This window comes from Rhinolophus ferrumequinum, chromosome 8 (genome assembly GCF_004115265.2).
Source record: "Rhinolophus ferrumequinum isolate MPI-CBG mRhiFer1 chromosome 8, mRhiFer1_v1.p, whole genome shotgun sequence".
Classification (NCBI taxonomy): Eukaryota; Metazoa; Chordata; class Mammalia; order Chiroptera; family Rhinolophidae; genus Rhinolophus; species Rhinolophus ferrumequinum.
In genome coordinates this window covers 6,052,623-6,074,790 of record NC_046291.1, presented here as the reverse complement: position 1 = coordinate 6,074,790, position 22,168 = coordinate 6,052,623, and the positions used below count along the sequence as shown (strand labels likewise).

The following is a 22,168-nucleotide window of genomic DNA, read 5'->3' as shown; positions in this document are numbered from 1 at the left end:
GGTGCACGTATGGGGTTTTGTTTATTTTTTCAAGCATTCCTTCCCCCTTTCCATTGAGGTGGTTGATCTTACGTAGATTCTTATTTGGCCCTTCCCCATTCACTTCTGGTTCCTGTAATTCTATTAAATACTACTTGGAGTTGCTAATTCACATTGGTGAGCAGAATGAGGCAAAGACGATCATTTTCCTGTGTATCACGCTGCTCTTGATTCAGACCTGTTTGTGATTCCCTCTCATTTCTAACTCTCGCTAGTTAAAAGACCCTTTCAAATCAGATCTCTTTTCCCAAAATTTCTCTGTGTTGATGCATATTTACCCTGTCTGCTTCAGGATACATAACAGCATCGAGAGTTTGGTTAATATTTACCTCCTCACAGAACCTACATAGTGTAAGGCATTGGTTGCCAGTGTTTGTTGATCTGAAATGTTTATTTGAAATTTTCAGCTAAAACCCGGTTTGGCTCATCTTAGTGTGTTATGTAGTTATGGTTTCCCATTGTTAATAGCAATTAGGTGCCATTTTATAGATGCAATGGGAGATGGGGAAAAGCAACATGCAGTTTTATCTGTTTTATCCATGTTTTCTTTCTTTTTTTTTGCAGAGAAACTTTTCCATGTCTGTAAATAGTGCCGCTGTCCTGCGATTGACAGGACGAGGAGGAGGAGGCACAGTGGTGGGGGCTCCTAGAGGACGAAGTTCTTCGAGAGGACGAGGTGAGCTTCATGTGAGAACGGAGGAGGAGGAGGTGGACGATAGGAAAATCACTTTAAACATATTAATATTTGGTGTAAAGAAAACTGCTCTTTCACATTAACTGCATACTAAGTGTCCCTGAATATTTGTTTTCTACGATTCTCGGTGTATCTGCTTTACAACCCCTGGTTTGGAGCAGAGGAGGGCAACTCTAGCTTAGAGATTTGAGTGTGAAGGATTCTGGATGGTCCCAGTTAACTTGGGCAAACCCTCATTATCCATATTCCTGGTGCACAGGAAGCCTTGCACTTTGAGAGCCAGAGCTCCCTAATGCGCTTTGGCTGCTGAAGCAGTACCAGGGTCCCTGCAGGCTCTGTGACAGGTTTGTAGAGAAGGCCGTGTGCCAAGAGTGTCCCCAGCCAGAGAGGCTTTAGTAAAAGCTGTCTCATCGATACTAGGGCTATTTTAGGGGGTAGAACAAAAAAATAATTATGCAGCAGTCATTTCTTTAACTTGTGGTTTTGAAAATTTGTGCCTTAGAAGAATAATTCTTATTTTGATATTACTCATTTCTTTGATACCTAGTCTCTATTTTGGGATTGTTGGTTTTCTGCTACATAAGGGTATTCTTGATGTTTGTAATATAAATATTTACTTGAGCATTTACCTCTAAGTTGGCTAAATCATAGCAATAGTCTAAACATACCTTGTAATTTTCTCTAAGAAATGGAAGAATTGGCTATCTGCAAAGACAGAGGCCATTGTGTCCACATATCGCACCACCCAGATTGGCATGATCATGAGTGTGGAGTATCTAAATACTTTCTTCTTAAAGTTGTGACTTATGAATAGAGTAATTTGTACCCAGTCTTTATAGAGACTATTAAATTGTGCATTCCTGTGAAGAGGTTTCTTTCAGTAGTCCATTCAGAATGTGGGACTGCAGGTGCTGTGTATAATGAAAAGGCTAACTAAAACACTCCACCTGTAGGCCAGGTATTATTACCAAGTTATACATGGTTTTCCTTCTGGATTTATTTGTCAGTCTCTAGAACGGTGGTTTTAAACCTGGGGAGTTGTTAGAATCATCTATAAAACTTGTAAGAAACACCCCTGTGAGAGAATACTCAGCGGTGAGATTTAGGCTCGTGTGTGCTTCAAAAGCTCCACAGATCATTTTGATTTCTACATGCAGGTAGATTCCATTGGCCAGAATTCATTTGAGATCTGTGCATCTTGGTGGTGCGATGGAGTGTGGTCTACAGGCCAGCTGTTTATGCTCCTCAAGTGCCCACCAACTTTGTGTGCCGCAAATACCAATCAGCCTCTAAACAGGCTAAAAAAATTCCACATCGAGAAACAAATGACGGATTGATAAATTTCTCACTGCTTCCTGGTTTCTTTGAATGAGAGCTATCACATAGGATAGGACTCTGATACAGAGGATTTAAACAAGGTGTGTACAAAAGATAGACATTGTGATGAAAGCAGTGACATTGATGGCAAAGAATGGCTTGAAACTAGTCAAATGAATTAATTGACTTTGTGACAAATACTTCTAACACCATTGTCCCAACTGTGATTCTTTTTAATGGCCTCATAAGATCATTAATCTGTGTGTTTTTTAAATTTTTTAATTACCTTTATTCATTACTCATTTGAACTTATTGGTTAAATAATGATTATTGTGGCTTTTTTTGCATGGGCAGAGTTAACATTAGATGACAGTCCTGGCTCTTTCCAACTTGAGGAAACTTTAAAAAGCGACTGACTTCTAGACTTCTAACTATCATGACCTAGTAAAATTTAAACTGAGTGGATGGGGAAACAACATAAAGTTATCACACTCGTATTTTATCTAGTTAAGGTGTTTAACAATAAAGCAGATTCACACAACTGTCAGCCACTGTCTTCCTTAAAAGGAAGTATATTTTAATCCCTGAAAAGAATAGAGTGAAATCTCAGACAATAGGACAGTCCTTTAAACTGAGCTTTATGAAAGATTCATGTTATATTTACTTGTTCCTCCTTACTTGGGAACTACACTTACAAATGGGCCTTGTACTTTGGAGAGTGTTCCTACATTCTACAAGCTGGGAAGCTCTAGAATCTGATTCTTTTTACGTGCCCACTTACAAAGCTTTAGTCTCTCAAGGAGGACTGGTGCAACCAGGAGGCTGTTTCTCATGTTCATATATTTCCAGCATAAAACACTTTTCCAAGGTGATAGCTACTTAATGGTTTTCCCTAGAAAATTGTTCCCTACAAGGACAGGGTACTTTTTTTCTTTCACACTAAAAATTATCATTGTAGGGATCACCCTAGTGTTATACAACAGTTTGTATTACAGTGTTTTAGGATCTTAAATAAAATGTATACATTACCTAAGAAGAGAGGGACTGAAACTGGGCGTTGACTTTAAGTTGACTTGAAGTTAAGTTGACACAACTGGAAGGTAAGTTTAAGATTATTACAGTTCAACCCTAGTCCTCACTTACATTTTACAGATGAAGAAATGGATACTTGGACTCTTAAGAAGGTACCCATTGTTCTTAAGATTGCCCACATGCAATTCTGTCCATTATTTTTATATTTCCTAATAAGATGTGAAAGTACAACTGTATTCTGAGTCAATTCTTGAGAAATTACAACCAAGATGTAGAAATACTGCATGAATATTTGAAATGATTATTTAATTCAGTTGTGTTTAGCTTTGGAATGCCTTCATGCTTTTTCAAGATTCAACCTTTTTCTTTGGGTGGTTTTACACTGTTGGAAAAGTTGAGCTAGGGATGGCTAAGGTTTCGTCCAGGTGTAAATGCATCCCCAGACTCCTCCAATTTTCAAACCTGTGTGTTTGAAACCTGGGCACAATCAGTTGGGAAATCCTCACACTGTACAGAAAGTAGGAAGCCGGAAGTTCATACTATCCCCAGACCCGGCAGTTGGATATATGTCCTTCCTGACCCCAACTCTGCAGCCGTGTCGTTTACATACATGAATCATTTTTATATGTGCTGTTCTTGGCATGCGTTTGTCATTCAATAGAATCATGTAGATTTATTTTAATGGCACCTTTTATGGCTTCATAGTGTTCAGCTGAATTGTTTTATAAGAATTTATATAATCAATCCTTTATTGATTAGATTGTTTCTGTTTTTTTAAATTATAATGAACATCTCCATGTGTATTTTATTTGCCTATTTGTAAGAGTATGTCTAGTAGGACAGATTCTAGTTAGAGTATTTGAGTCAAATTTTGATAGATCTACCCAGACTGCCTTCATTAAGGGCCAGTTTACATTTGAACCACTACACTAGCGCCTCTGAATCCCTCATCAGCACTCTTACCAGCTCTGAATTTAGTCGCAATACTTCTCTTCAACATTTGAACAAAGGGAAAAGAGTGTCGTTGGTTGCTGTGGAATATCCTTTAAGGAGTTAGTTCACAAAATTGATGAGTTGACCCTATTAAATTATCCTTTCTCTGGAGTTAGACAAATTATTTTAACATTTGTGGTTGGCTTTTGTACTTCATCTGTGCTTTCCTCAAACTCTCCAGATCTTCCATTTTTGTTGAAAATAATCCAGTAAAAGGTTAAATTTGTAGTAATGGTTTAGTGGTCATCTTAGAATTTCACTATTGAACTTTTTATTAAAGAGATTAATATTGACACTGTTTCTTGTTCAGGACTGGGACTCTTACACCAGTTTTCTAACTTGTTTCTTTCAACCTCCTGTGGTCTAGCTACTTCAGTGCCGTCCTTGGTCTCACAGGTAAAGATCCATTGGGCCTCGCTAAATCTTTAAATGTAGATATCCTGCTTTGTATAGAGACAGACTTCAAAGATTACTCTTTGGTGTTGAACGTGTGCCAGATGTTGACATCTGACCATCATTTTTTTTCTGTTTTCTTATTTTCAGGCAGAGGCAGAGGTGAATGTGGTTTTTACCAAAGAAGCTTTGATGAAGTAGAGGGTGTGTTTGGTCGAGGAGGTGGCAGGGAAATGCATAGGTCGCAGAGCTGGGAGGAAAGGTAACTAAGGATTTACATCTTAGTATAAAGGTTTCTTGGTATAAAAAACTTCTTTTCTGCTTTCTGCAGAGGAGAAGCCACTTTGTAGAATTACAAGTTTTCATTTCAAAAAATGCTGTTATTGAATATCAAGTAGTATGTTAGAAATTTTTAAGTGATTCTTTAAATAAGCATTTTAGGTAAATAGTTTAATATGTTAGTACTGGAATGGATATTTAACAGTTATTTAGATTTGCTATTTGCTTAACATTCAGAGGAAAGCATTGACATTTTATTGTTTATTGCTGTTAATCAAAGCGCCTTTTCTATATTGTCTGTGACTTTATAGGCAGTCAATCAAGATGACGTATAAGGACAGTGGCACAAAGATGCATGTGCAGAGAAGTCCACTGTGATGATATTTATGATATGAAGTAATTCGAAACAAGCCAAACAGCTCAAAATCAGCATGGTTTCTTATATAATAGTGTATTCGCACAGTAGACTACTACATAACCATTCACGTTAGGGTGATTTGAAAATACTCGTATTTAATGATGTGTGAAAGTACATTCTAAAAGCAGTATATAACACTATTACAGCATGTGTTCATAATAAGCACATATCTAATCTAAAAAATGTATCTAATTAAAAAAAATAACATTTCTGGATCAGTAAAGCTAGTTTTTGGCAGGTAAGATGGTGGATATTTTTGTTTTCGTGTTTGTGCTTTTCTGTATTTTCCAAATGTTAGGTTATAACCACGTATTTGTTTTATAATTTGAAAAAGAAATTCTATTTATGAAAGACAGGAAAGGGAGTGTCATGGATGGGAAATCTATATATTACTCTCAAGGCTTTTTTGAAACTTACTTTATCTTTTCTAGGGGTGACAGACGTTTTGAAAAACCAGGACGAAAAGATGTAGGTAAGGCTTTCCTACTGTTTTGAAGTACTTTTATCTGGACTTCCTTGATATTAGTCCTTAACAAGGCTCCCACATGAGGATACATTTACTGAAAATTGTCTCAGTTACCTGCACCTCTCCAGCAGATGGGGTTGTAGCATTGCCTACACTGAGAAGTCCATGGTTATTTGAGGGCTCTACTACTGCATGCGGCCAGGGAGAAGGAGTACAGCAGTTACGATTTCCTGGAGTTAACTTTTAGTCTGTGTGTTCTCTGCAAGACATACATTCTTTATTAAGGCTCTTATGTGAACTGAACTCTCAAGTTAGAAACCAATCTATTAACTTCTTTTCCAGTGTAAATAGCATCTCACATGTGAGAAGAAATAGGGGAAGTGCTAGAATCTTGGCTTTTGTATAAGAGAGCAAAGGCTAAAACTGAAGTTTCTTTATTTTAGTCACTTACTCATCTGGTCTTTTTGGTGTATAATCTTTTTCTCTTGTTTTGAAATGAGAGCAGTTAAAATAAATTATATAGTTAAGTAGCCACTGAATTAAGACAAACACAGTAAGAGAACAGAATTCCAACGTTTATGGTTGAATTAATCATCGTTTGTATTAAAGATCTATAATGTTAAGATGGGCTTTCTGACTGATTAAAGGTACTACCTTACAAACTGCCTGTAGGTAGTACTAGTATCTGAGAGAAAAAATTCCATGCATAGTAACATTGGAGTTTTGAAAATCACCATACAAGTTCCAAATTCCTAGAAGTACTAGGAAAGTTCTCCAGAGCATGATCATATCTGACAGTGGTAAACATTTCTCGAAAACAGGTGTTAAATATGTAAATATCATTTACAGACTGATGTGCAGATTGTTTTTTAAAAACTAAGTAGTTATAGCATCACATTTGTACCACTATTTCCATATCAAATTCATTTTAGTATATCAGTTATTTCTCATTGATTAACATGCCATTGGGAATATAAATGAAAAGCCATTAAATGAGTGTCGCATGAAGAAATTTGGAACAGATGGGCCAGATAACTTACTGCTAGTTGAATGGCTGTACTCCTGCTGTAGACTATTGGATAAGTATTGTCTTGGGGGATTTGTCAGGACCTCTGCTCCCATCCTTGTCTGAGTCCATACTTTTGCCAGTGAATATGGAGAGGTAATGAGGAGTTTAAAGAAGACAGGGTTTGGGGTCAGAAGATCACTGCTAATCTAAGCTCTCAGATATTCAGTAGTCTCATGCTTCACAGAATTTTTAGGATTAAGAGTATATGAATTCATTTATCCATTCAGTGATTATTGAATTCCTACTCCTATGCTCGGCCTTGTGCTGGGTGCTAAATAATTATCCTTTGCATGGCAAAGTTGGTGTGTGATTAGATTTTCAAATCATTTAGGTCCAGAGGGACAGCTCTAGAGACGACTAGCTGGGACTTGGGCTCAGAATCCAGGTGTGGAAGAGACCAGATCAAATCAAATGGAAGTTTAACAGCGGAACATGCAAAGTCTCTCATGAGTAGCTCTACAGTTTAACCTGTGGAGTGATTGAGTAACAGCGGCCTGCTGGGGAACAGCACCGCCCTGTCCGCTGACTGCTGGACATGAATTGGCAGTGTGCGCAGCATTTACCGAACTGCTGGGTCTTTAGTTGAGTCGATGAGAGAGAGGCCCACTGTCTTCTATGTTGTCACAGGACAGCTTAAGAATTGTGTTCAGTGCTGGGGCTGCACCTTGAAAGGATCCATACAATGGAGTAGGATGGTCAGGGCATTTGAAGCCCTGTGATGGGGAATGCATCACGGAAGTGGGCTGTTTACATAGGAGACAAGACTGGTGAGGACAGAGCAGGGTCGGTCACTCTCTGAAAATATTTGCTTAACAGTCATGTAAAAGAGGAATTTGACTTGATCTGTATGAATCTAAAGTGCAGGTGTAAGGAGGCTGAGACCATCTTACAGAGATCTAATAATCAGAGTTGTCTGAAAATGACTTGGGTTCCTAGTAGTGAGTTCCCTGTCAATGAGGACAGCTTGATTTTAACTGTTTGACACATAGTCACACTTCGGTAATCTGGACTAGATGAGTATAAAATTCCTTTTTAGCATTATTTTCCTTTGTCATATTTTAACTATATTAATTCAATTAGGGTGATTTCCCCAGTCACCCTCTATGAAGAGTATAGGGTCTTTTCTTTGCACCCTATAGGTATAGGTTTGAAAAGGCAAGTTCCATAAAACTAAATTGATGTGAAGCAGTTAAGAATACTAAGAACGTTTTCCCTACTGAAATATCAGGGCAATTTTATACATACAAATACATTCAGATCCTTCATAGTGGCTTTTATTGAATGTTCTTTGATAAGATGCTCTCTTCAGGGTATCATATTAACTGTGCTAATGATTCTGAGTTGCTTTTTGTGAGTAATCCGCTTTTGTTGAAAATATTGTAGATTTTTAAAAAAATGGCTCATAATTGTATCTTACACTCTTTAAGAATAACAGTACTAAATTAGCTTGTTGGGGCATCGATATATTGATCAATTGTGAGCTGTCCTATGACATTAAGTTAAGATAATTTGAATACTGAAGGTTCCAGAATGATTTGTCCTTTTTTAAATTAGAGATGGTTCTTATCATGTATTTGCTTCCTGTATGGAAAGAAAAGGGTGGAATTTGACAGCTGGGTAAGAATTGGGCATACCCCCTGTGAACACCCATTGGGAGAATATGGAGATGGAAAAAGACCTGTGATGATGGAATTCAGTGGGAACTGATTACTCCATAGGGGAGATCAGTGCCAGCTATCATCTTGTAGTATGATTCTGTGAGGATGAAATGAAAAGATCATTAAAAAATTAGAAATGATCCAGATGATACCAATAGGTTCACAGCCCAGTGTGACACCAATTAATACATTTAGGAAATACTTGGAAGTAGACATAGTAGTTTTTGGTTATTGGGCTGCTGTTGGCAGTTGGTAATATGGGCTTGTACAAAAATAAAACTAGGCCTTATGGTTTTTAGTAACTACTTGTCTCCAGTTTGTTGACTGTCATGTTATCTGTTGGTTTCCAGAAGCACTTTTAAGTTAGATCTAACGTGGTCTTGGTTGGTCATGTATCTGAGTACCATCATGGAGCTCTCAGATGGCCCAGGTAATGGGTTGTGCAGCCAGGAATTAGGGCTGCTGTTCCCACCTCCCAGTAATCCCCCCCCCCCCCCTTTTTCATATGCACTCCATTCTTCTGAAAGGATAATAGCACCTTTGCAGAAAACTTAATCTTTAACGTAGAAACTGTGATTCTTTGAAGTGAAAGAATCATGAACAGTGCTTTCAACCCCCTAGACAAAAGTTTTTGATTGCTTTTCTTAGTTGTCTATTTGTGAAACATGTAAAAAATTGCATTAGTATACCAACAGAGTCTTTGGGGTGTGTGTAGGAGGGAGTCACATCTAGTTTTCAGATGCAAAGTTTATATATGAATAGTGTACATTGCGACTCATCCGACTTGAATGGACAATCTGCTGCATCTCCAGGGAGGCTGAGATCCCAGATCTTGCTCACTCCCTTTATTGTGTCTCTTTTGGCAATTTCACTTAACGGTGGGAATTGTGATCTATGTAAATGACATAGAGCTCTTAGGAAAAAACATACCATGTATATCTTTGATACAACTTTTATTTTCACAGGTAAGGTGAATCTTGTTACTTTATTATAGAAATAAGAATTACTGCTGTCTAGATGTGTTACAAGAGTCTTGGGTTGGAAAAAAAAATGTTGGTCTGGCTAGTACTTGAAGAATGTCTAAGATTTTCAAACAGCAAAAGCTCACGATAATTAAGTTTCTATGTCCTTGATATTCTTCCGCCATTGTCAGTCTTAGACCACTCCGAAGTTCGTCTTAATTTCTTTTCCTTTTGGTCAAAGAGTAGAAAAATGTGACTTGCTGCTGTGCTCTGCTCTTCACAACTGCTTGCCTTTACTCAGCTAGTACTTATTTCAAGAGATGATTCCTGCATGGGTCGTCACCAGTGGGGAGGGGTAATCTTTCACTTTTTCCACATAAACCTGAATAAGGGAAATTTTCAGAGAAGAAGAGTGGCCACAAATCTGTTTGAAATTAGATAGGGTGACTTATTTATTCTTGTTTTGTTTGAGGGGAGTTTGATATTTTTATTGAAATGAAAATTATACAAAGGGTAGTCTTAAACTGGAGGGAAGGGAATGGGGTTCATCTTGATATATATAAAATAAAAAATGAGGCAGAGGAAGCATAATTTTCATGGGGTATTATTAGATTTGGAAAGAAATAATAGATTCATCTAGTCCAACCTCCTACTGGTGAATAAACACTCATTTTGTGTTTATAGAAAGAACTATTTGAAGTTGGAAACAGGAATTTGGATTTGAAAATACTTCGTTGCCTAATTATTTTTTGCTTTATCTATGGAGATTTTTTCCTAGTTGAATTATATCTTACTCAACCTTTATATCTATAAAAACTTAAATATATTTGCATTTATGAGTTACTTAGAGCTGTCATGGTTTTTTATGCCAATGAATGCATCATAGGTAGGAAGGGAATGTTTTTGCTTCTGTTATAAGCCATTTAGAGGAGTAGATTATTATAATTTTTAAATCACGATTTGGTTATTAGGCAGTGTAGCTTTAATGTAGGTATGATTTTGTTTCTCCTTGTCAGAAATACCACCACAGGTTCCACTTGAGCTGGAACTTATCTTACTTTCTCTGATCACTTTCTGCCCCAAATAACGTGTGTTTAGGTGTCATGCTCAGATGCTTTTGGAGCTATGTATAAATCTATACTTTGCTGTTGTTCTTGTACATTTTTTGTTCTTAGCTGTTAAAAATTAAGGGGTAATACTTACCCCAGTTTTGTAGTATAAAGAACCAGAAGAATGATCTTTGTCGTCTTGAAACAAATAACAGTTTTAAAAGGATGTTCACTAAATATTGTGAAATCATCTTTCTACCCAGGGAGCTAGGTTTGAAACTAGACTGTTGCTTCAACTTGCAGATGAAAATGAGTAATTTTTTGGTTGATTTTTTTTAGAGTTCAGCTGTGTTGAACTTCGCTGTTCATTTTACCTTCATTATTGGTGTCATACTACATCTTTATAAATTCAGCAACATTTCGATATAAATAATCTGTCATGTTGAGATGTGTTGATTTCAGCAGATAACCACAGATACAAACTTTGTAAAGTAGAATATTATGTTTCCAGACTGTGTATTGTTAGCTCAGCCATTTTTTATGGGCATAGGCTTGATTACTATGATGTAGTCAGAGAGATGTAATCAGCATTGGAAAAAAAAAAGAAAATATGAGATATGATAAAGAAAAAGTAGCTGCATAACTGGCAGGGTACGTTTAATACATTAAAAAATAGGGTGCTATGGACACATCTTATTCTGTCAGTCCTGTTTCAGAGATCTGAAAATTGTCAATGCTTTGTCCATTGATACGGATGTCCAGGTCAGTCCTGTTTGGGCTCTTAGAGACCAGAGGAGTTGGAAGTTCAGGCACAGTCTTGTCAAAATTCTCCATCTTGATTTGATATTCACCTTTGGAACCTCGGGTCAACAGAGACGCAAAACAGTGATGCAACATGATCTCAGAGGGGAGGTAGGATGTCCTCCTTTGGCATATTTCTCCAGTGCCTTCCTGCATTGCTGAAAGGAACACAACTAACTCAAAGTGAGGAGGATTTTCTTGCTGGAGCAGAGTAGCCAGAGGACTCGATGGTATAATGGAGTGATAGTAGGTTAGTGGAAAGATAAAGAATGGGCATTCCTCAGAACTGATGCCATCAAGGTGGAAGTCCACACTGGTTTGGTAGAGTTCACCGTTTTCTTTTTCCTGATAGAGTATAGCTGAGACCCGAACGCTGGTTAGAGGGCTCGGTCGAGTGTTGGCCACTTGGAAAATAAGATTAGGTTTGCCATCTACGTGAGCTACTACTGCTAAGTCAGTGAAACGAATTGAGAACGCTCGATTTTTTGGCCGGGCAATCTTCGCCACAAAGGCACCTAAATTAGAAATCATTAAGTTTTCTTAGAATGAACACTTCAAATAGCAATACCTTTTCTGAATGAGAAGGGTATATCAAATAGTTACACATTTCTTGGTGCCATGCCTTCCAAATGAATTGGGAATGGAACTCGTTAATTTGGGTAGTCTCATTTGCCTGAAGAATGTTTCAGAGTGTACATACATTCTTATTTAAAAATTATGATTTCAAAAGGGATAAGTAAAATTCATTTTGTTACATAGAAATGTAATATTTCATCCTCTAGTTTGTTACAAGGTCAAAGAATGGTTACTACCTATATTCCTGCCTCTACTTTAAAAAGTGTAATAAAATAAGCACAGTTTAGGTGCAACCAGATTACCACAAGCCTAAATGGAGATTAGATTCAAAGTAGAATGATTTGGGGTGCGGAGCGGGGACCACTAGATACATTCAAGAATTTTTTAACTTTGAAACTTATACAACCTTCTCTCCCCCTTTTTTGTAAAGAGGACTCTGGCTCTAAGGTGATTTCAGTGTACCTTTCAAGTGCATCCTTCTTGTGGCCATGAACTATATAGATCAGGGTTTCTTAACCACTTTTGTGCCCCAGAACTTGTTGCAGGCTGGTGAAGTCTAGAATTATGCTTTAAATGCATAAAGGTAAAATACATACAAAGGAAACCAAATATATTGAAATCCAGTTGAACATTAAAAAGAATTGTAGTATAGTACTGTATATACTTTATTAAAACATTAAATAACAACGTGGTGGGTTTAGTACTGTAATTTTGATGTAGTGTGAGATGAAAATATCTGATTCTGTTTGTATCAAAGTTACAGGTATTATTGCTGATGCTATTTTTTTTCTTGCATACATTTATAATCAAAGGAAATAGCAAATTTCAGTTGGAGGTAGTGAAAAAAGGTGCAAGTTTTTCCTGTTTTAAGTTCACAGATCCCCTAAATTTTATCTTACGACTGACCCAGTGTAAGCACTCTTGTTGTAAAGGTTAAATGGTTTCTTACAAGTTATAGAGCCAGTTGTTAAACCACACTGAGACTCCATTCCAAACCACCCTTCATGCAGCCCATTGCTCACCTCAGATTATCACTGGATAGTGTGTCAAGACCAGGTTTTCTTTCGTTTTCTTTTTTGATTGTATATAGTGTGTTACTGGTTTATAAGCAAAATTTCATAATCCTTGTGACCTTATTTTCGGTGCATTTTGCTAAGGCTGTGTATACTTGTTCTTTAACATACAATGCTGACCTTGGTGCCCTGGGCTCACTAGGGTTGAGTAAATGCTGAAAAGATGAACTCAGAGGAGAAAATTCTTGTCCAGTTTTAAAAAACCATCACAGGGGGCCGGCCCGGTGATTCAGGCGGTTGGAGCTCCGTGCTCCTAACTCCGAAGGCTGCCTGTTCGATTCCCACATGGGCCAGTGGGCTCTCAACCACAAGGTTGCCAGTTTGATTCCTCGAGTCCCGCAAGGGATGGTGGGCAGCGCCCTCTGCAACTAAGATTGAATACGGCACCTTGAGCTGAGCTGCCTCCCGGATGGCTCAGTTGGTTGGAGTGCGTCCTCTCAACCACAAGGTTGCCGGTTTGACTCCCGCAAGGGATGCGCTCCCAGGCAACTGGACCTGGAGCTGAGCTGTGCCCTCCACAACTAAGACTGAAAGGACAACAACTTGACTTGGGGGAAAAAAAAAAAGTCCTGCAAGTACACACTGTTCCCCCAATAAAGTACTGTTCCCCTTCCCCAATAAAATCTTAAAAAAAAAACAAAAACCATCACATTTCTCTGTTAGGTAGAATGACTGTCAGAATATGTGCTGATGTTTATTCACTTAATGAAATATTTAGCTTCTCTGAAAAACTCCTTTTAGAACTTTTGTTAATTTTTTGTTTTGTTTTTTTGGGCATAAGATGTTGCTACAAGTAGGTGTTATAATGATCCCTTTTTTCTTAAGAAGTTCTTAAGAATAGGTGAAATTTAAAGTGTAGAGTCAGGTTTCTTATAATCTCTCCTACCATGTCTCCCTAGGCTCTCCTTGCAGTCTCAGGCATCATCTGCTAATAATGCAAATAAATGATTCTATAGCACAATGCTTATAACTTTTACTATCCCCTTTCCAAAACCTTTGTAATTTTTTTAAAGAACAAAAACCGTTACCTGTGATAAAAGCCTCTAGCATGAGGCCCAGGAGCATTTGTATGGCAAGTAGGGCGATTGCACTTGGACAGTCACCACTGGGGAACATGGTACCATAACCAATTGTGAGTTGTGTCTCCAGGGAGAAGGAGAACGCAGCTGTGAAACTGGTGATGTACTTGACACAGATAGTGTGGTTTTCAGGAGGGGCATCATGATCTAGCTCCAGGTCACCATTCATCTCAGCTAGCACGTACCAGAGCACTGCAAAGACAAGCCAGTGGACAACAAAGGAAGCAGAAAAGACCAACATCATCCAGCGCCAGCGCATGTCCATTAGGATTCCCCACGCATCTCGAAGATACACAAGACCTCTTTGAGCGCCATCCATTTGGAGTGTGCTGTGGCCATCCTTGGTGACCATCCTCCGGTATCTCTGAGTTAGGAGAGGAGCAATAACTTTGCAATTACTGCCATCCATCTCACGCTGTAAATCTCTGAAATCAAGAGTAAATTAGTAAACCCTTAACTGTTTTACAGTTAACATTAATAAATTCTGAAACCTCATTCACCTTGTAAATACGCTTTTGGAATGTTTTCCTGACTGTTGGGGCAGGCTTTCCCAGTCTGAAGGCTCTCTCTTTTCTCTGTACGTAAGGCGGCATTTACAAAGTCCTACATTTGATAACTAATCATGAGTTGCCTTATGGTATCTCTTATTTGTTTCCTAGAATGACTTAAAATACTGTTTGGCTTTGTAACATTCCAAGTATATTTTAAAATCTCTGAGGTTTAGGATTATGGTTCATGGCTTATTGATATGCCTGTATTTTTCTTGTACAAGTCCAGGCATCAACTACTTAACTGACTTGACTAAACGTTATGTGTAAATAAAAACTTTTCATAATTATTTAATAATTCATCATGAGTAACTCATAATTAACGGGAATGTTAAATATATGTGTTCCTCTGTGTAAATAAATAGAAATCATTTGGAAGTGTAGTGTTAAATTGTCTCCAACTGTTTTGAAGCCAAACTTAATGCTAGGACAAGACTAAGCTTTTAGAGACCTGTAGTTCTAGTGTATGCTTTATAGTTATTTGGCCTATTCAAAGTTTTATGATTAGGTTTTATTTTTGTCACTTTGTGGCCATTTTCATGGGGTTTTTTCTTCCCTGGCTGATGGATTGCTGCCCTTTTTGAATATTCTAGATGCTGATTAGATTGTGGGGTGGAGAGAGATTTTCTTGGCAAAATAAGAAATTTAGGTGGAGGTTCTTAGATAATATTACTTATGAAAATAAATAAGCCAGAAGAAAAAACTTTGAGTTTAATGAACTAAAATAATCATTAAGACATCAAATGAGAATTTAAAAAAGATAATTAGTTTTTAGCTGTAAACAGTTTTCATCAGTGGTTACCCTTTTCTCTGTGTGGTGAGTAGAAATCAAAGGTGTGCTTTCTGTCCTTGCATGTGGCCAGCCTTGTATATTACAAAGGGTCCTAAGACTTGTGTAGAGGTATCAGGAACAGAATGGGAAATGCAGCTTTGCTCCTTGAGTGCTCCTCTGTTCTTTGTAACAATCCAGTACTAGGAATTCTACTTGACTCTTTTTCTTGCTTCTTCCTTCAGAAGTAGATGCCCTTGGAAGTATCGCATGTCCCCTTCCTCCCTTTTGAAGGATGGCACCGCCTAAGTGGGTTAGAGGCATGTAGAGCTGGGGTGTTGCCTGGGTTTGCTGGGTCCTTCCTGTGTCTGGGGCCTTAGGAGACTGCCTACTGTGTTGTCGGAATTGAACTTGGGCCCGCATGGTATACACTTTCTCTTTTGTCCTGAGGCTCATGTATCATTTATTGGTAATGTTATTTTCTTCAGATGTGAATTAATGATGGAACACGGGAATGATTGTTACATTTATTTAGATTAGCTGGTGATTTCAGCTTCATATCATAAACTTAAAAAAATCCTAGGGCATCAGTGTTTTATAATTTATTATTCCTCACAAGTTGTCGTTATCATTTTTTTAGTGTATATTTTTTTCTTGGCACTGCTATTGAATGACTCATTTTGCTAGATTCTTTCAGTGTTTTAGAAGACCTGATCTCTGCCCTTTTGGAAATAATAATAACAACAGCAACAAAATAATCATAGGCACTGTGCTGGGTGCTTTCGTGTTGCATTATCTCTTAATTCTTTGGTATCTCAGCAAGACAGACATTGTCCCATTTTCAGATGAGGTCACGGACGATCAGGCGATAAAAGAAATTCACACAAGGCAGATGGGGGCCTTGGATTATTGGGATTATTCTCCAAATCTGGCTCACTTCACAGTGGGTTAGTTTTATTTGTTTGTTTGTTTGTTTTCACTACAAGAAGCTGTCTATTTAGAGAGTTTGGTGAAATAAAAATCTTTCCCAAGATAATTACTGTTGCATTCACAAAATAGTCTTTGACAGCCAGATTTTTTTAGCACCTTTAATAGACGCGCTTCTTGTCCCCAAACTGTCTCAAGTATCTGTTTTGAAGCATTGTTAACTTTATACATGATTCTTATGACAGTAACAATTAATAATATTAGCTAACATGTATTACGTGCTAGGAATCATACCAAACACTTCACATGTGCTAACTCGTGAAGCTAATAGGCAGTGCGTGGTCAGATTAACCTCTCAGTAAGCATTAGTTGCTTTATTGTTATTGATAATATTTCTTAACTTTCACAGAATTAAGTATCATTATGCCCATTTTACAGATAATGATGCTGAGGCACAGTGAGTTTCCTAAGATCACGAAGGTAGTAAGTAGTGGTACGTCTCATACTGAGTCCATAGTCAGTGCTGTATTACCGCAGCCGGAGACATTTTGACCCTGGTTAGCCTTCATGCATAACACATGCTCTGTTTGACCAATTTTGTTCAAGAGCTACTACAAAATATATGTTCTTCAGGAATGCTTGCTTAGGTTCAGACTTAGGATTTGTAGGCAAGAAATATATTTTCAGTTAAGGAAGACATCTTGCAAGATTTGAAGATTAGTGCAATGACGAATTATTACATAATCTAGGATTCTCCGGACCAGGAAAATTAAAACACTGGAGAGGAGAGTTCTTACATAGCGTTGCCAAGTTTGTATTTTGCCAGGTGAGAAAAGAATTTTAAAAACACAATACTAGCATAATTTTATAAAAGACATTTTGACACTTGAAGAGGAAGAAGGATATAACAGTGAAGAATAGTCGCTTGTGAACCACTGCCCAGTTCTGCACTGACCATGGCATCGTCCTTTCTTGTTTCTTGCTTCCTGCTTATATGAAAATGCCCATCACAGACCTCTATGCTAGTGCTTGTGCCACTCAAGAAACCACTGATTGCTTAGTGTTTCATAGTAATTTGGAGTGGGGAAAGCTCCATGATTCATATTGATTTTCAACCTGCTTTGTTAAAGTTCGAAAATGCATTCATTACCTGGGGAGGTAGCCTTTCTAGACAGACTTAGCTAGCAAAATTAATGATTCCCATTTGGGCATTTTCTGGATTGTTACTTGTTACCTACAACTTTTGTAGCACTCATACTCTAGGCTTTTATAGTTTCACTCTTTTTTTCTTACCTTGGGACAAGAAAGTCAAAAGGCTAATATGAAAACAGTGAAGCAATATCTTTTTTATATAGACTAGCTTGCTAGATCTTGTTTAGATTGTGTGGCAAGTGGAAGAGCTGAGAGCAGTAAGATTCTGATCCCGTTTAATAGAAGTCCCTGAATGACTCCGTTCTGTGGACTCATGGAATCCGTGTGTTTAGCATAAGGAAGACAAGGTGGGGAACGGAGCTGGCCGGGCTATGGCTCTGGTGACTACAGAGCCGTGTGAGTGCGGGCAAGCCACCTCATCCCTTTGGCCAGGCTTCCTTATATTCAACAGGGAACGAAAAGGGGGGATTAAAGAACACGATCCCTTAAAACCCTACATGTTTGTCAACTTATTACCATTTCCCTCAACTGATACAGGTTTTCTGTAGGACTTTTTTTTCTGTAGGATTTTATGTCTGCTTGTATGGCATTTTAAAATTATGTTATTGCTGCCTGATATATGTAGATTTTCCTTCCATCAAATTTAAAAGTGACATAATGTCTGATGAGCGGACGTTATGTTTATGTGCTTACATTTCCAAGTAATTTTCATATCCCTGCAGGCACACAGTCCATTTTTAAAATTTGTTTTTTTAATTATTGTTGACATACAACATTATTCTAGTTTCAGGTGTACAACATAGTGATTAAACATTTATATGCCTTTCAAAGTGATGACCATGATAAGTTTAGTACCCATCTGTCACCAGACATCATTATTACAATATTATCGACTGTATTCCCTATGCTGTGTATTATTTCCTGGTGACTAATTTTGTAACTGGCAGTTTGTACTTCTTGATCTCCTTCACCTTTTTCTCCCATTTCCCCCACCTGCCTCCCATCTGGCAACCATCAGTTTGTTCTCTGTGTCTATGAATTTGTTTCTGTTTTGTTTTGTACTTACATGATTCTCATCAACTGATCCCAATAGAAAGTAGAATTGGAACTTGGGAAAGTTTGCTTGTAACTCTGTGTGTGGGCTGTAAAATTTTTGCCCATATATAAACTATTTGGTGGAAAAAATAGTACTTTATAAAAATGATAGTTTGGCTGCTTTATTGGTCATCAAAATAATGGATTCATTTTACTCTTTAGTTTGTAGTTCTAAAAACTATGTCTCTTATTTTCATGTTGCAATGTAGTATAGTTCATATTAAACAGTTAAGATGCAGGCTATAATAACGAGTGTTAAATGATTGCAGTATTACTATGTATTTGTTCATGTCTGGTATGAACACTTTAAGACTGTATAGGGAGTCTTATAATTGTCTCTCCTGCCCTCCAGAATTAGGGTAAACAGTGTGACTTCTATTATATAAGCTCAGAGATTCTTTTAGATGCTTACTTGCAGAAGCATCCAATTTCAGCAATACCATACTTAAAACAAAATTTAAAATTAGGATACTCATCACTTTTTTCATGGATTAAAAAATAAAGACAAAGTGTTTTTCCTTTTTGTCCTTTGTTTTTATATGTTCATCTTGGGTTCTTTAATCCCTTTCAAAAAAAAGATACATTTTGTTAAAAGTTACTGTATTTTTTTTTAGGGTTTTTCTCTCCTACTTGTTTCTATATTATAATGGAGAGTTAGTATACATTTAATAAAACAACTAAGAAGAGAATTTCCAGTAATACTTTCAATAGGCCTGTTATTCCATTCCTGAAATTTAAAGAAAAAGAATGAAGAACCTTAATGTATGACCCTATAGGTAATATCGTTGTTTTAAAACTCTATTGGCAATATCTAGCTCTGTCCCTATTTGCCAGTCAGTTTCTTTCTGTCTCCCTTAAGGAAAGAAATAAGAATGAATATTATTTCATGTACTCACCAGTTCTTTTGCTGGGTCGGCCTATATGCACAGGTAGGTCTTGAAGAAACTTGCAGAGTCTGCCTTTTTGATGAGGTAATTTTATTCTACAAGTCCAGTTTGTAGGTTTTCTTCTTGGACTGGGTTTACAGTTCACATTCCTCCGTTTATAGTGTTGTGGGGGCTGGTTTCAGCTGAGGCTGATGTGATTGGTCACTTAGTCTGCAGGGGGGCCAATTAGCTCTGATCATGTGGAAAAGAATGCTGGTTTGTTAAAAGGTCTTTCTTTACCCAACACAGACCTTAACAACTCTGGAGAAAGCCTCCAGAACTGACTTGGAGAAGGGGTGCATTTTTTCCCTCTAATCTGGACCGGTCTTTAGTAAGTTTGCATAATCTTACTTAAGAGTTTATTTAAAAGTTCAAAGGGATAAAATTCCCTGCAAGATTTTCTTTCAACCGTCTTTCCTTATATAGTGTGTCGAAGTGTGAGATATTTCCTTTACTAATCTTTTTTCCCCCCTCCATTTCTTTGGGGAAGATATCCTTGTATAAGGACTTTTAGGTATGAATTGATTAATTGATTTTTACCAGTTTTCTTTGCATATCCCATCTCATCAGAATGGCTATCACTAATTCTAGAATTAGTAATATAGGTAATTTAGTTACCTGAAATCTTTCTTGGGGGAGGGGCAAGGAGGCAGACTTCTTTATTTTTAAGGCTGTGTACAGGGACCTTGAATAAAAATAAACTTATTGTTTGGTACCGTGTACTTATCTTTAAAAAACACACGGGTGTGAAAGAACTGAAGAATTGTCTTAAGGTATGCCTCAGTGATGTTTCCTTAAGGAGAAGTATGATGACATGCAGTAAAACATAGTGTTCAGGGTACAGAAAATTTAACTTAACATCTAAATAGTGTTTAGCTGGAAAACATCTGTGATGCAGCTTGTAGCAACCTTGAAATGAGCTGTGGGGTGGCTTTGTATAATGCCTTACTGAGCAGTACTTTTCTACACGTCTATTAGCTGCTGATTTTAAAACTTTGATCAAATGTCACATGTAAGAGGATCTTAGAAACAAAGGCTGCGATTATTCAAAGTAAAATCATGGAAGGCCTGCTGGGAAAATTATTAATGTAGACCAATATAATGCTACTTAGAAAGTGAAATCCGCCTTTGTAGATTCCTTCCCACTCCCCACAATTAAAAAATATATTAAGTCTTTCTTTGTTTTATTAATGCCAAGCATTTCAATACAAGTTCAGACACAGCATTGGAAACTGACCTTCAGAACTAGAGAAGGTAAAAGCATCAAGGAAGGACTTGTGCTGTGATGCTTGTTTCCTGCCGGTGCTGGTAGGAATTATACTTTACATCAGTTCCCAGTTAACTGATTAGGGGAGGAAAGCCAGAGTAAATACAGCGTAACACTGCCTTTCAGAGAGCAGAGGTACTGAAGTGTATCTGCCATGTGTCTTGAACAGACACTATAGCAAACAAGATAGTGAAGAATTTTACCAAACTTAGAAGCTTCTTTCCATAATATACTCCATTTCAGAATATATTGAGGCAAAAATTATTTGGCAGAATGATCATCAAGAAAGAAATGTCTCAAGTGAAGATGTGTTCTGGTTTCTGGATTTCTGTAATTTGAAAGTCTGCTATGGCCTGTACCCAGTGATTCCTCACTGCTAACTGCATGGATAGTGTAGACCCGCTCTGGAGTGCCCACCGGGAGCATAGCGTGCCCGTTACCATAGCCTGTTCATTCATTTCTGGTGCAGGCTGCCAGGTTAGTGGAGGTGGCCCTGGTGATAGGCCAACTTCACCCCCAAACACGTGGGCCCTACACAGAATTAGTGATTTTAGGTGGCGAGGGCTGTAAAACATCTCTTCTATGAATGAACATAAATGCTAGGTTGCTGTTCATTGATTGATTGATTTTTTTATTCAAAATCATAACGATTAAGCAAGGTGCCGAGACCAGGTCGGTTGTTCTTTATTAAATTCACTTCTCTGCCCCAAGGGTGTTTGGTTTTCTTTCTGGCTGAAGTAATTCAGTATATAATCCATAAGTGTTCCACACTGTAGTTGAAAACAATAAAACCTTTAGTTGAATGTCCTGCCGGTGTTTATAGAGAATCTCCCAATGTCAGAACGTCAACCCTGGTGTCTAGGGTTTCTCTAGTGTTCTTTCTTGCATGGTCCACTTAGCTTTCTTTAGAAGGTGCCTGTTCTCTTTCCAGTTCCGCATCCAGGCTCACCTACGGGTCACCTTCCCCAGAGGTTGCAGGCAGCGTCTGGATGCCTATCAGCGGACGACTGAGCATGAGCACTGCGGGGACATGGGGCACAGTCAAACCCCAGGAGGCACTTTTCAAAGAGATTCTCCCTTCTAGCCCGGAACTGCTGTGTTTTCGGGACCCATGTTAACCAGTGGAGCGGATTGGTGCCCCTCAGGGGTTAGGATGGGAGAAGAGTTGCGAATCTCTGGGTATGGAATTGAAACTACTCCATCCTCGCCACCAAGAGTTTGTTTACAAGTAATTGTGGGGGTGGGGAGGTAGATGTGTACACCTGGATGGGATTCCCTTTCACTGTTTTCTCTGGCATTAGAAAATATTTTTAGTGTTGATCAGAGAGTATATATCTGAATAGAGGAATACAAAGTTACTTGCAAGAAAAATCTGCACATAAACAAGCTTCAAAGTCTGTCCCATAATTCCACGTTTGCTTTTGGAGTTGGGGCACTTGTAGGTTCCAAGTCTCACAGCTGTAGATTTTGTTGGCTGAGCGCCTCCTTGCTCCATCTGAAGTTTTCCATAAACACGATTTTTGGCTGTGTGTCAAACATGCACACAGGTGCCCTTTTACTGCTCTTTCTCCTTAGGAAGTCCACTC

At 37.9% G+C, this 22,168-nt stretch overlaps 2 protein-coding genes across 5 annotated transcripts in view; one reads left to right on the top strand and one right to left on the bottom strand.

Moving 5' to 3' along the window:
• The window catches only part of GIGYF2 (GRB10 interacting GYF protein 2), a 117,238-nt gene that overhangs the window by 41,748 nt on the left and 53,322 nt on the right, over positions 1-22,168 (top strand). For all 3 annotated transcript variants that reach the window (XM_033111969.1, XM_033111968.1, XM_033111970.1), the window contains exons 6-8: positions 604-715; positions 4,619-4,730; positions 5,597-5,637. In XM_033111969.1, coding sequence (XP_032967860.1) covers positions 604-715; positions 4,619-4,730; positions 5,597-5,637 — 265 coding nt within the window. The remainder of the gene's footprint in view (positions 1-603; positions 716-4,618; positions 4,731-5,596; positions 5,638-22,168) is intronic.
• On the bottom strand, positions 9,287-19,410 carry KCNJ13 (potassium inwardly rectifying channel subfamily J member 13). Of its 2 annotated transcripts, none has more exons than XM_033111972.1 (3): positions 19,286-19,410; positions 14,084-14,323; positions 9,287-11,685 (listed from the first exon to the last, which is right to left on the bottom strand). In XM_033111972.1, the coding sequence occupies exons 2-3, from the start codon at positions 14,305-14,307 to the stop codon at positions 11,625-11,627; spliced, it is 285 nt and encodes a 94-aa protein (XP_032967863.1). In that variant the 5' UTR covers positions 14,308-14,323; positions 19,286-19,410; the 3' UTR covers positions 9,287-11,624. The 2 variants fall into 2 exon arrangements, with proteins under 2 accessions (XP_032967863.1, XP_032967862.1); XM_033111971.1 differs by having other exon boundaries at positions 9,297-11,685; positions 13,848-14,323.

Bases quoted from the DNA above. Each gene is read 5' to 3' on its own strand.
- KCNJ13 (XM_033111971.1), bottom strand. From the start codon at position 14,307: ATGGATGGCAGTAATTGCAAAGTTATTGCTCCTCTCCTAACTCAGAGA. The intron at 11,686-13,847 runs GTAACGGTTTTT...TTTCTAATTTAG, and splicing joins GCTAGAGGCTTTTATCACAG to GTGCCTTTGTGGCGAAGATT.